At 46.6% G+C, this 13,938-nt stretch overlaps 2 protein-coding genes across 3 annotated transcripts; one reads left to right on the top strand and one right to left on the bottom strand.

The window, feature by feature from the left end:
• Positions 1–1,632: 1,632 nt before the first annotated feature.
• fam78ab (family with sequence similarity 78 member Ab) lies at positions 1,633–10,219 on the bottom strand. The gene is made up of 3 exons (XM_057018098.1): positions 10,078–10,219; positions 6,621–6,924; positions 1,633–4,596 (listed from the first exon to the last, which is right to left on the bottom strand). The coding sequence occupies exons 1-3, from the start codon at positions 10,088–10,090 to the stop codon at positions 4,071–4,073; spliced, it is 843 nt and encodes a 280-aa protein (XP_056874078.1). The 5' UTR covers positions 10,091–10,219; the 3' UTR covers positions 1,633–4,070.
• LOC130516818 (inactive phospholipid phosphatase 7) lies at positions 6,892–13,093 on the top strand. 2 transcript variants are annotated; one of them, XM_057018095.1, is made up of 3 exons: positions 6,892–7,077; positions 9,171–9,588; positions 11,776–13,093. In XM_057018095.1, exons 1-3 carry the CDS (start codon positions 6,892–6,894, stop codon positions 12,162–12,164), a joined length of 993 nt encoding a protein of 330 aa, XP_056874075.1. In that variant the 3' UTR covers positions 12,165–13,093. The 2 variants fall into 2 exon arrangements, with proteins under 2 accessions (XP_056874075.1, XP_056874076.1); XM_057018096.1 differs by lacking the exon at positions 6,892–7,077 and having other exon boundaries at positions 8,494–9,588.
• Positions 13,094–13,938: the final 845 nt, after the last annotated feature.

Genomic DNA, 13,938 nt, shown 5'->3' with positions numbered 1-13,938 from the left:
TGTCTAGCTGCTCAGAGGGGTCCAGATGTACCGGTCCAGGCTCCTGCTCCATGCAGTTGTCATGGAAATGGTCCTTTAGTGCAGACATACAGAGCTGCGCTGGGGTCCACTTTGACACATTCGTCAGCATTATTCAAACTTAGTGGAAACACGACTTTTGATATTTTTTTAGCAGTTCCACACAGGCCTCGACTGTCTGTTTAAGATGTTATGCTGTTTTGGTTTTTTTGGCTAATTAAATCAGAATCAGGTGACTTTGAACCGAGGTGATTGTTTTAACGCTCAAGATTTTGTGAGCAAACACGTTCGCTGAAGAAAGCTGCGGCGGATCTGGAGCGTCCTGTCGGAGGACGTCCTATTGTTGACATTTAGGTGCTACACATGGCACAGAAGAGTGGAATGAGCAGACACAACACCCCACACCCTCGACTTTCTCACTCTCCTCTCTGCTGGTAATGAAGCATTTCGTTCTTTCCTCAGGTCTCAATTGTCACTGAGTGAAAACATCCAGTTGTTTTGGGTTCCTTGCATGTTAATTGATCTATTGGATGGGGGAAGGATGGAGCTAGGTTAGTTTGCAGATGTCTTTGAGCTCTGGTGTTACCTCGGGGATTAAATGGGGAAAAAATGTGGCAGATAGCGTTTGCACCTCTAACATTGGCACCGGGGAGTATTAATAGTGCTGTCTGGTGCCAGAGAGACAGGCTAGCGTGATTACTGGGCACTGACAGGTGTGTGTATGCAGACAGCCACTGAGATGGGTAAATATAGCTGTGAATGTGCAGCAGCGGAATGTGAGCAGCATAGCAAAGACATGGACTTTAGCTCCGGAGCTGCAGGCTGACAGGGACAAAAGCATGCAGAGGCGTTCGGACGGGAGTTAAACTTCAGATAAATATGGAAATGGGACTCTTTTCCTTTCAAGCCACCCCCACCAGTGCCCTCCTGATCTGCACCGTCAGATTAGCCTAAACCCTCGGATTTGCACGTAATAAAGCAACATGGACTCGAGATTCAAGAACTTGAGAGAGCACTTTTGAAAATCCTTTCAAGAATCACACTTTTAAAAGATCCTGTGTCACTTTTCTGTCTTGAATTTCCTAAAAATAGACACTTCCTTGAAAGGAACATGGACACTAAACTGTATTATAAATTAGGGAAAAAAAACCTGAGTGATGTGGATGATGGACCAGTATGGAGCTGTGTATGTTATCTATTTGTGTTGAGGTGTCTGTGTGTGTGTGTGTGTGTGTGTGTGTGTGTGTGTGTGTGTGTGTGTGTGAGACCTCAGGGGTTTGTTCATCTCTGTGGAGACTTCCAGGGCTTCTCACAGGGGTAGTTTTCCACACTGCAAACCTTTGTTCTGCACAGCTCTGAGTCTTTTCTCCCTCTCTGGTTTGTGCTGAGTGAATGACTTCAGAAATGTGGGGAAAACCGCCGTCAGGTACCACACGTCCATGAGAATTACATTTCATCTCAGCATCGGGGAGTCTTATAGGAACTGTAATATTCGGCTGTTGTGTCAGAAGCTTTCTTAAACCTGAACTGATCATTAATGACATTTCTGCAATGTCGTCGTGGCCTTGAAATATAAATTGTAGATGAAATAAACGGAAAAGACTGAAGACAGTGTTTGTTTTGAATGTTTTATTCATTTGTTAAAAATAGGTTTGGTTTTTTTGTTTTTTTACATGTTTTTTCTTATTTTTTAAGGGTTGGAGCTCCATTGTTGTGCAGTTTCACAGTTTTAAACATCGACCCATATTCAAGTATCGGTGTAAAAGTCCGAGATGAGCAAATAAAACCAATTTGTCAAAAAGAGCCCCAAACAAGTTCACAAACATACTGGGCCCCTCATGGTTTCATACTGGACGTGCTAATGTGGTGTGTGGGTGAGGAGGTTTAGCCACTGTCACTGTAGATTTTAAACTGAAGGGGACAGCAGGAAGCACTGACACTTCTGATTCCAGTGGGTAAGTGAACGTACGAGCGGGCCAGTTAAAGGCAGATGATCCTGAGTCTGGATGATGGTTTTCAACGCGACGCATCGGTGTCTCCGGGCATGAAATAGAAGCAGATCTGACAAACGGAGCAGCCCTCGGAAGAACTGTGAAGGTGTGGGTTTAGGAGAGGTTTGAGACTTGGCACGGGCGCGCAACAAAAGAAAACACACACACCAGCAGACGCACAGCGTGCACGTGGCTGATTTGGACAGACCCGCCTCACAGCGGCTAAAGGACAAAAACAAGAACGCCTCACGAAGCCAAAGGAGGCTTTTAAACTTTTAAATTCATCGCTGCTCTGCATAGTTTGGGCTCCTTCCTATGTTGGCACTGTTTTGCCTGCCATGCAGTCTGTAAACCGTGCACGTGTGGCTTAAATATGGCGGCAGAATGATGCATCAGGAGCTGACCGCGGGTCATCTTCAGAGCTGTCACCCTTCGCGTTGGGATTAAATAAATTCACTTGTTAAAATCACTTCCTGTTTGTTCCAGGTAGGACAAGGGAAAACATGTGATGTCAGACAGCTCACATGCACAGAGAAACTGAGCCCGTTCTGCCGTTGTGGCGCCGCCGTGGCAGTCAGGCACTCCAGCGGGCCGCCTCCTTCCCCCCCGGGTGTTTGTGAGTGAGCACATGCTGTGTCCCTGTTGCGTGGGCAAGGACGCGGCGACTCCTGCACGCTGACAGAATCAGCAGCAGCGAAAGTCCCAAATCCCTCAAATGGGATTTCAAATGCACGCACCTGCCCTGATGAACGCGTGCGCGCTCATTTCCGTCGCAGATACGGTGCATGTCAAGGTTTAATTACATTAGCTGGAGGGGCTGAGCACGGTGCCCACACGTGCAAAAATGCTTTAATGTGCTAGGTTAGGTCATGAAAATCAGAGTTCGTGACCTCTTTTCAAGCTGTGCCGCATAAATATCCCTGTTATTTATAGAATCCTGGGATTCTAGTTGTCCCCACATTCAGAATTATTCCCGCTTCTCTACACGTGCATACTCATGCGAGCACTTTGACCCCGACCTTTGCCACTCAACCGTCTACCGCGACCTCCGTGGCACAGTTCAGTCCATTTAGGACACGAAAGTGTGTCGCTTTAGGGCTAATTATGATACCTGAACCGTATTATATTCACTTATTTCTCATCTGCTGCCACTTCAGAGAGCCTGTCACACAAAAACGGGGCTGAACAGATGAGCTGTGGCATGGAGCTGACAGTAAAATGGCCTTTTCTTGAGTTGAACAGGATAAAATGCACCATATGTGAATCACAGGTGGACGCTCAGAAACGCTGCCACTCATCAATGGGAGCAATCCAGTCCAGGCTGGAGGGAACGAGAGGAAGAGGGAAGTGAAAATGGGTCCTGAGATGGAGGGATTCACAGACCATGAACGCCACAACAGTCAACAAAACTAATTCTTCAGTCCTTTTTTGCCCCTGACGGCTGTTACAGCAACTCTCACTTCTTTGGTTCCACTGCTGCGGAAAGCGTCGCCTTCCTCGGGTCCACGACGGCCGAATGTAAAAGCTTCTGTTCCTGGTCCTGTCCTCAATCCACACAGTCCAGCACCAGCTAGGAAGAACTGGGAAAATGTAGCACTTGGTATAAGGCTCCAACGTTTGCAGTGGACAGCAGTGTAAACTTAAGGCAGCATGGATTTAATGTCTGGCTGTTTTTTATCATAAAATCTAATATGTCACACATGACAACACTCGACCGCACTCTCTCCCAGCCTATAAATAACAACACACCTGCTATTGACACGCAAGGTTTCTACATATGTTCTACAGCGTGTGTCCATTAAAAATGGAAAATTGAACTAGAACAAAGGAAACGTCCTGTTTTTGCACAGTAACAGGGGATCCAATTTGAAGGTAGATGGTTGCAGGTTTTTCACGCCTCTATTTCCTCTTTTCTTAGAGCTCGTTGCATTTTTATTGTAATATCTATCGGTCTTTTTATGAAGGAAAAGTGGAGGCAAAAGAAAGGGGGAAGTAAAGCAGCTTCTGGCGTGGAACATGAACCAAACGATAAAAAGGAATCCAAGGCCGGTCTGGTTGGGGTCAGTATTTAGGTGGGATGACCACCATGGGGTCACCGTTCTTTGGCCGCCACATCAGCACCTGGGCATCATTGGCGTTGGGTTTGACCATGGCGTTAGTGGGGATGGGTTCGTTCTTCCCAAGAATCTGTGGCTGCTCCTGGACCAGCGGCTCTTTGAGGACAGCGCGGTGCCCCAGGGGTTTCTCCGGGTCCACGTGGATGTGAAGCTGCATCCTCCAGCGGATGGTCTGCAGGATGACCGTCTCTGAGGTGGCCTGGTTGATGGCCACCAGCCAGGTGGTAAAGCTCTGGTCGCGGCGGATGCTGCTGAGCTGAGGCACGTTGCTGTCACTGACCGGCACGCTCCAGGTCACGCTGGGGTAGAAATTGTCGTTCATGCTAACGGTGAACTGGCTGTCCTTCTTTGTGGGTCCTACAACCACGCAGGTCTCCGTCGTGTTGCCGTACCAGGGATAGTTGACTCCATCTGAGTCGCTGATGGCCAGGATCTTTCTGTCACGCAGATCCGGGAGCTCCCAACTGGACCTGCAAGTTAAAGGAGTCGCAGGTAAGGATTTACTGAAAGATGACGCTCGCAGACATGAAAGGACCTTTTGAGCTTGAATGATAACCATGCTAGTTTGATGACCAAAAAGGATCCAAAAAGGGACTAAACAAGGTTATTTTGTGAGGAAAACGGTGAAGAACCCCATTGGGTTTCAAGTTCAGTCAGTCATTTTGTCAGTCAGGAACATGAAAAATGAAATACCGTACTTCCTGCAGATGTGTGAAATGTTGCCACACACATGAAGTAACAGTGGAAGCAGGAAGTGAAATAAAACTGAAAATGGGTAACTGAAAGCGTTTTACCAGAACACTTAAGAGCCACGTTTACTTGTGTGTAAAAGGACTTAAATCCGCTTTTCACCTGTTTTCAAACATTAGTAATGAAGATAACATCGAACACTGCAGTGGATTCTTGTGAAACACACACACACACACACACACACACACACACACACACACTGCAGGAGGAACAGAAAGGCTTGAATGACCCGGTGTCTGCTTATCGATTTTCCACCTGCAGAAGGCAAAAATGACTTTTTATCCCCACGAAGCTGAAGATCAGAGACGATAGCGGCGTGATCAGCAGCCACATGACTCAGTGTCTGCTCGGCTTCACATTCTGACTTATGCGTTCGCCCAGGGGGTGAGATTAACATGTCAGGCATGATAATAGCCTGGCCTTTGCCTGTATGTGTGTGTGTGTGTGTGTGTGTGTGTGAGAGAGAGAGAGAGAGAGAGAGTGTCCTCCTGGTCTTGTGTGTGCAGATGTACATTTCTAGTGTTACAAAAACAAAAGGCCCAATAATCCTCTCTGCTGCTACTTTCAAAACAATTTGCAGCAATTTTCCACTTTGAGGTGAACTCAGATGACGTGAATATTAAGAACATTTGCAGCTGTGCACATCTGCCTCCTATTGTCAGAGGAAAAGTACTTAGAGACCGTCCCAAATCTCTAATTTCTGTCCTTTTTACGCGCTTAATAACGCAGGTGCAGCTCAGCCTGACAGCTGAGTCAGAAAGAAGACGTTGGTCAGTGAGTTAAAGCGAAAGAATGCGCGGTTTTGCGCCGATGCAACTGTGGCAGCTGAGACGTGTCTCACTTCCTGTTTGTGTCTCCACCGCCTGCTTTTTGACAACCACGTGGTCTCCTATACGCAACGGAGCGAACGGCCCACTTCTGCTATTTCTGCAGCGCACTCGTGCAGTTTTCCGGGGAAACCGGCCTCGACGTGAGCGCAGAAGAGGTTTAGCAAGACACATTTTCCACAAAATACAGACTAACGTGTCCCGTCTCAGCTTGAGATGGACTCGGGTCTGATGCCCATAGAGGAGCTCAGTGCAGCTCAGTGCCTCATGAGACCCCTGCATTCACTCCTGACCAACACTTCCGTGTATAGTGCAGGAAATATATCAGCTCACATCCGTAATGGTTACATTCAGACTCATTCTCCTTTGGTAGAGAAGTTTGGTGTATTAGAAATTGCAGACCTCGAACCTTGAAGTGTGTATTGATTAGAGTGGACTTGGGGGAGAGCGAGGAGGAGGCGTGTTTGTGTGTATGTGTGTGTGTGTGTGTGTGTTGGGGGGTTGGGTCAGGGAGGGGACTCTAATCATAGACACACAGCACCTAAACGTCCACGGCTGCAGCGTCTACAGATAAAGCTTGTTGTGCGTTCAGGACGTCTCCTTGCCAATGCTGTCTGATAGTAAACATGAAGGGAGAGAAAAATGAAAGTGACAGAAAATAATAATGATTTCATTTTGCTTTCGAGAGCTGTAGTGAAAAAAAGGCCTGACAAGTGGTTGCATTGCAAAAAAGGTGTGATCTTTCCATCGCGACGTCCAGCTCTAGGATCTGACTGGTCCCCCAGAGCCTGCAGGCAAGCAGCCAGGAACCATCTCACCGAAGAAATAACCAGCTACTTTTCATGATGCAGACAAATGCTGGCTTCTAAATTCCAAACTCTCACACTGGGTCAACAAGACAACGTGTTGGTACTCACATCCCCTTGTTTCCATAAGTATTGTAGAACTCCATGTGGTTGCAAGCTTGAATCCAGCCGATGGTCCATGTCTCTTTACTGGCTACAGGTGGTACGAGGACTCTGGCAGAGGCTCGAAAGTGCGGTGTCCGGTAGCGCAGAACCACACTGGATGACTCGTCGATGCTGGTCGGGTTGGGGTCGATGGAACTGTTCACCTCCAGGACAATAACACTGTCTCGGAAACTCTTGGGCTTACATCTGATGCTCTGGATGCAGCCCATTGCATTAAATGGCAACACAAACCACAACAACGCCCAGAGTTCTGGAGAGAGGAGAGACGCATGTAAAGAGCAGGAGAAGAGGGCTCCACGACACGTTCTCCCAAAGTTTATGCAGAGCAGAAGCGGCGGAACGCATGCATCCTCGATCCACAGCTGCTTTCAGAAAGAAGAAGAATAGAAACGCGAGCATTCCGGTGCGTAAAACCTCACCAAAACGCGCGGGGTTCTTGTTTAATTAATATTTACCCACTGTCAATTTCCGGGTTTGTCACAAAAAATGACCTTCAAGGCAGCATGCATCAACTGGACCAAAACAATGCGTGTAAAAGCTCCCAGTTAATTACCAATTAAATAATTCACAGAGGGACTAGTATTACATCCTGGCGCTGCGCTCTCTTTTGTGTGCATCTCTGCGTCGTTAACAGATAATCCCGCGACTATCCGATGGCTTAAAGCTCAAGTCCAGCTGGTGACAAGAATCATCAAAACAAAAAAAAATGTTGCAAGTGCAGGCGGGCAGCTGGGATGAGTAAAGCAGGCTGATGGTGTCCATCCAAAAACCTCTCAAAACAAAACCTCTCAGAAAAAAAGAGTGTGCCAAATTTAAGGAGTTACATGAACCTGTACACGTGCGGGTTAAACGCCCATGCGATGCAACTGCAAAATCCAATCTGATAAAAAAAATTAAATAATAATAATAAAAAAAATCACCATGCAAGAGCAGGTCTACCTACAAAACAGTTTATTGGAAAGTCTCCCTCAGGTGTGTGCGAAATTCCGAAGATATTCAAGAGGAAGACGGTTCTCACAGTTCGTCGGTCGGAGCCTTAATTCCGTTATTCCTCGCACAACTATGTTCAGTTGTATCTCTGCAAACGCGTGCACCGTCCAGCGCGGAGAGTAGCGTTTCCCCACATAGAGGAAAATCTAGCCGAGCACCGCAACATCCAAAGGACACCGCCGGGTCAACTTTAGCCCCCATTTCACCGGATCCATTGATCAAAAAGGAAAAAAAATCACAAAAGAGTCTCTTGGTGGTGGCGAGCTGTCACATAATTGTCCCAGCAGATGCGGTCTGGTCGGGGATGGGATGCTGTTCAGCCTAAATTCCTGCGCGATCTGACATTTCTCCGCGCACGTCCCATTGCTGCCACAGCAGGTTCACCCCCGCTACTCGTTGGTCTCGCTCAGCTGCCTGAGAAGCGGCTTTATAAGCATCATTGGGACGACACTTCCGGCCTGAGCTGCAAGCACTCTGGGAAATGTAGGAAGTAACCATACTGCAGCGTAAAGATTTTTAAAAAATCAAAATGTTTTTGCTTACATTTGTGACTTAAACAAATATAACTTAGACGGCTGTGGATGAGGAGTCTGCAGATTTTTAGATGATTAATGCTTGACTGTCATGACAGATTTTTAAAACTCCACATGGCGCTTTGTTCAATGTTTTGTGTTCTCTGAGTGGGAACAATGAAATCAGCCGAAACAAAGTATGCGTTGAGTAATTTATTATGTCTTCGTGGTTTTGACGTATTTCTAAAATCGTTTAAAGCCGACAGTGCGCGCTTGTCCTTTTAAGCACCTTGGAGAACTCCGTTGCGCGGCAGATCGCAGCGGAGATGATGAATCAAGGCTGTGCGTAAAACGACTACGTCAAATCCGGCTGTGCCTTGTTGTCCTCGTCCTTTGTTGACGATGAGACTCCTGAAGGATTCCTTTTAAATTAAAGCTGACCGGGAGTCGGGTAAGCCGCGGAGAGTGTGTGAGGGGTCTAATGATGCTTCCCTCTTCACCACTCGACCATTCGCTCGGTGAGATCACAACTTTCGTGCGCTGCGTATCGCTTGTGTTGTCCAAACTGAGATCACAATCCGTTTTCACGGCATCACTCGCAGCAGCACCTGTTTGATGTGTAGTTTTGGCGTAAGGAGACGCTCGGGTTATTTTATCTCCTTGCTGTAGATCTGGTTTCACCGAGCCCAGTATAGCGTTCAGCCTCCCGGTGTGCACGGTTATAAACAGCATGGTCAACGCACATTCCGGTGCGTCTAAATATATCTATTAGGGCCGCTGAAGGGGGGGAGGTCTGCTGAAAGTGGTTGATCCTGGGACATTTCATGTCGTGGTAAACTCGCACCACTTGAATTCTCTTCCTGGGACTGAGAATCGATTGTTGAACCCACTGAGGAGGACTCGGTCTTATCTTACCATGCCTCCGAGGAGATCAAGGGCGCGGGAGAGGAACAGTGTCCTGAGCAGACCTGAGTTTATTTCCCTGAATCCACAGCCCCTCCGCGGCGGTGGGAGCGGCAGCGGCAGCGGTGGTGGCGGCAGCGGCCCGAGCAGAAGCAGCGCAAGGCGACCGAGTCAACTCAAGCATCAAACAAGCCAACCAAGTGAGGAACCTACCGACAGCGGCAGCAGGGACAAGAAAGAGCCCAGCAAGATGCCAGAGGAGGACTGTATGCAGCTGAACCCTTCATTCAAGGGGATCGCGATGAACTCCCTGCTCGCCATTGACATCAGTCTGTCCAAGCGCATGGGGGTGTGCGCCTACACGTCGTCCTCCTGGGGAGGCTGCCGCTCCATGGTCACCCTGTTGGCGCTCACGGGCCACGGCATCACGTGGATCATTGGCACTATAGTGTGTCTCACAAGGAGCAACACGCTGGCAGGCCAGGAGGTCTTGGTCAATCTGCTGCTTGGTAAATACCTCGTCAGAGGAGCGCAAAACGCATGAGCTCCACCGGCAATCAGTTGATTTCAGAACTCGCTGCAGTTTTCTAAAGCATTTCGCTCATGCCAACACAAAATCCACAAAAAAAGAACGAAGGGTGATTGAATTTGAAATGAAATTAGAAGAAGGGTACTCTAAAACTCGAAATAGTTGAAATAACTCTCAAACTATAACACTGTCGTTTATAAATGTCTTGAGCAAATGTGTTGCAGTTATGAGCCAGTAGGCAAAAGTGTGTTTTCTAGAGACTTTAGTGAAAACTCGTGAAATTTTTATGGCTTGTGACTGAAAGGAGCCACCAGATTGTGTTATTCCAGCTTGTACCAACTGGCCTTAGGCAGGCCTAGGATTATTATTATGACTAATACATTATTTATAGCTTATTAGCCTCAACACCAAAGGACAAAAGTTCAAATTTACACTTTCTCTGAAGAAAAAGTCAAGTTCTATTACTTACCCATAGCTTTCATTTTCTAAGTTCAATCCAGTTTATTGTGATCTAACTCAGTGTCGTGACAAAATGAAACAAAGTTTCCTGCTCAACTCGTCTGATGGGCTGTGGAATTAGGTATGAGCCGCGTCGGTGCCTGTGGAAAAACATCGTCCCCAGCGCTGCAACAGGCTTTATCTGATGCTGCCTGGATCCCTTTGAGCTGCGAATAGCTGCACCAAGCTCAGGCAGGAGCGCGGCCAGCTCCACCACGACGTCATTATTAGACAGAAATGTGACAACCTGACCTGTTTTACCAGTGTCGTCCCACTCAGCAGGTCGACCCGTGACTGGTTTGTGAAGACGCCGCGGTTTCCGAAAACAGCAAATCCCATTCCACCTGCACAAACGCATGTTTTCTGGTTTTGGGTGTGTGTTTTTTTACAGCAACTAAATGTTAACCCTGCAGCTATTGCAGACACCAGATAACGAGGTATTAATAAGACGGCTAATTTTAGTGACTCCTCCTGCCTGAGGCAGGTCACAAAACCCCACCTGTCAGTTGTGTTTGGGCTAAAACTGAGGATGAGCGGACGGTCTCATCAACCTCTTCACTGGTCGGGTCAAACAGCAGTGCGGAGATTATTCTTGCAGTAAACACCACCAAGATTATTGGAGTGTGTCAGTGTAGGTGTGCACATGTGCACAGACGCACAACCCAAACACAGATTACCGGACAAAAGCTCTGCAAAGCTCCCGGCTGTGGCGACATTAAGCTGCGATTGGAAGCCAATAATCTCTGGATTTGGAGCAATGTTGTATTTTGTTTGCAACATTGTTCAGCTCCAGAACTTTATTCATTATTCATCGGACCAGGATGATTTTTTTGGGGAGGTGGGGGGGCTGTCGGGAATAAGAACTCTTAAACTGGTGAAATTAATCCCAAATCAAATCCTGTTGTTTTCGGCAGGGTGGTGCTCAGACGGCAGCCTGTCAGGAGGGGCCTGAGTCCATCCGCCGCCGTAACTGCTTCACTTATAACATTCAAAAACTCATCTTTAGTCCCACGGGGACGCACCTGCAGACCCTGACTGTGCAGAAGAGGTTCCCGCTCTTATCGCCTGCAGTGTAACATTGTCTTTCTGCTGTTTTTAGCCATTACCCGGGGGGGGAGCCACATTTGCCAACGCTTCTTCATCATCTTAAACATCTTCCTGTATGATGCAGTTTCATTTATGACTTCAAACGCAAACAGCGTCTTTCAGTTCCAGGTTTCTTTTAACGAAAAAGAGAAGCGCGAGCACCAACAGCCTAATACAGCATATGTATTTCTCTGACTGCACACATATTTCATGCATCAGATTGATTGAACAGATTGAAAGGCTTTTAACACATTAGCAAGCAGTCGTGTATATTTTATGTAGATTTATCTGTAATTATTCTCAGTTGCCGGAGCCAGAAACAATAAGCACTGTGAGGTTTCCTAACAATGCACACTGCCGGGGTTAGCCTGACAAATTATCTGCCCACACCTGTCACACATTGTACAGATGGTTGTTTTTATGCCCCTCTTGGAACAGTAAATCTGCGTTCAGCACCTTGGATAATGAAAGAGGGTCTGGTTTCTCAGTCTATCTGCTGAATAGCTGACCCCAGCTCGGTTCTGATTTGATGACATTCTGCTGCAAATGCCGGTTCACGCCTCTCGTTTTCCCTCTCTGACAGCTCTCATCGTGGACATCATGACCGTAGCTGGTGTCCAGAGACTGGTGAAGCGCCGGGGACCCTGGGAGATGACCCCCGGCTTCCTGGACTACATCGCCATGGACGTTTATTCCTTCCCCGCCGCTCATGCCAGCCGGGCTGCCATGGTCTCCAAGTTCTTGCTGTCCCACCTGGTCCTGGCGGTGCCGCTGCGCATCCTGCTGGTGCTGTGGGCCTTCCTGGTGGGCCTGTCGCGGGTGCTGCTGGGCAAACAGCACCTAACCGACATGATCTGCGGCTTTGCACTGGGCATGCTCCACTTCAGCTTGATGGAGACGGTGTGGCTCTCGTCGAACACCTGCCAGTCTCTTATTAATATAAGCACACTGAGCTGGAGCCCCCTTTTCTGAGCTTTTATACGTAGCTATGCAAGGCTTGTTTAATACACTAACCCTGCGACGTCAGGCTGCTGCGGTGTCGTTATCTCAGGAACTGAGCAAATAGCTTTACAATCCGCAAACACACGTTGGTTTGCATGTTTGTCGAGCAGGTGAAGAAAACCTTCTGTCGTCACGCTTCTAGAAGGTAGCATCCACAAACCCAGTCTGCAAGCCTCAACAGCTACTAGCGATTTATAAAAGGAGAAAAAAGCTTAAATGCAACCTGAGAAAGATTTGATGAACAGGTATTAGATGAAGAAAGATTTGTTTCTTTAATATGGAGCACATTTTGACAACATGTGCCTTCCTACGTTATATTATTTCCTCTTTCTCTTTTAGATGTTCCTCGTTTCTCATTTTTAATCAGTGTTATTTTATGTAACAAACGAGTTGCAAAATTGTATTTGACTAAAACTCTAAAATTACAAGGTGCCTGTTGGTTGAATAGTCCTCATTGTTCCTAATTGGTGTATCTAATTTTAAATAATTGATTTTTCTGACACTTTATATGTCCATTCACCTCTCAAACCTATTTTGAATTGGCAGTTTTTTCCTAAAATCTTATTTTCTTTAATGTGCACTTGTGTTTCAATGACCTTAATGTGCTTTGTGCCAGGTATTTCCAGCCTCTTTTCTCACTTAAAGTGCTTTGTTTCCTGCTGCTGCAGCCTGTAGTTTGTTTATTCTGAATACTGATTTTACCATACAAGTGACTGTGTGGACGGAGCGGCCAAATGTTGGCAGATTAAACATCTGTGTTAAGGAAAATGTAGCTTTATTTTTGTGCATTTCAGCGGTTGCATTGTCAGTAAAATCTCATGTAACTTGCCGTGTTTTTATTGGTACATGTGAACATAAAACTTCCATGAACGGTGTTGTTAAATAATGTTTCTTTGCAAGTATGACTGTGAGTTGATCTCAGATTATGTGCAGATGTGCACAAATCAGATGGCAGTCAAATGGTGCATTTTTGCATTTATCTTCTTAATTGCATCTGCAGGGGTGCAAAGTCAGCGTTTCAGTCCTGTCGTCTGATCTTTGTGTGTCTCTAAAGACCCAAACTGGAGCGCAGAAATACTTTACTATGTACCAATGTTTCCGCCAGTAAGACAGTTTGTCTTTGAAGCCACTCAAGCTTGTTTCCTGTCACGCTACTCTGAGCACAGAGCTAACTGAGCCGTCACTGCTGGAATTGAACCTTATTATTGTTATTTTAAATGGCCAATATTGGTTAAGCACGATGACTTTAATGGCTTGAGGTTTGAAAACATTAAAAGGAGTTAAAACACATGTAAGACTCATGAAACCTTTGACATCTAATGTTGCTTGATGATGAATCACATCAGTTGCACCACCATTGCAAGCGACCTACTGATATTATATTATCAACACACCGGAAAGATGAGCAGCACCACCAAATTATCAGCTGCCTCCTGGTGTGTTTGCTTGGTTTCGAGTCCGATTCCAGGCCACTACAACACTGTAAAGGCCCAGCCCAAAATATCCCTGTGAGTAAGCACAGATAGCAGCCAGGTCTGTCTGTGCAAGGTCCACATGGACTGATTCAACCCACTGATGTGTCTGCGTGCTCTGATGATGCCCGTCTGAGTAAATGCACAAATATATATATATATATAATATATATATATATACTGTATATATATATATACACAGTATATACAGTATATAGTTCGCACAACCAGAAATGTGCCGCTCATGTCTGCAGGTATAAAGATTGAAACAT

The sequence above is a fragment of the Takifugu flavidus genome, chromosome 20 (genome assembly GCF_003711565.1).
Source record: "Takifugu flavidus isolate HTHZ2018 chromosome 20, ASM371156v2, whole genome shotgun sequence".
In the NCBI taxonomy this organism is placed as follows: domain Eukaryota; kingdom Metazoa; phylum Chordata; class Actinopteri; order Tetraodontiformes; family Tetraodontidae; genus Takifugu; species Takifugu flavidus.
Note: the sequence above shows the minus strand (reverse complement) of the source record. Positions and strands in the feature narration are given on the sequence as shown.

Excerpts from the sequence above, each read along its gene's own strand:
- LOC130516818 (XM_057018095.1), top strand. The coding sequence starts at position 6,892 with ATGGCAACACAAACCACAACAACGCCCAGAGTTCTGGAGAGAGGAGAG. Across the intron at positions 7,078-9,170 it reads ATAGAAACGCGAGCATTCCG|CCCCTCCGCGGCGGTGGGAG; the intron begins GTGCGTAAAACC and ends CTGAATCCACAG. Across the intron at positions 9,589-11,775 it reads CTTGGTCAATCTGCTGCTTG|CTCTCATCGTGGACATCATG; the intron begins GTAAATACCTCG and ends CCTCTCTGACAG.
- fam78ab (XM_057018098.1), bottom strand. Across the intron at positions 4,597-6,620 it reads ACTTATGGAAACAAGGGGAT|GTCCAGTTGGGAGCTCCCGG; the intron begins GTGAGTACCAAC and ends TTTAACTTGCAG.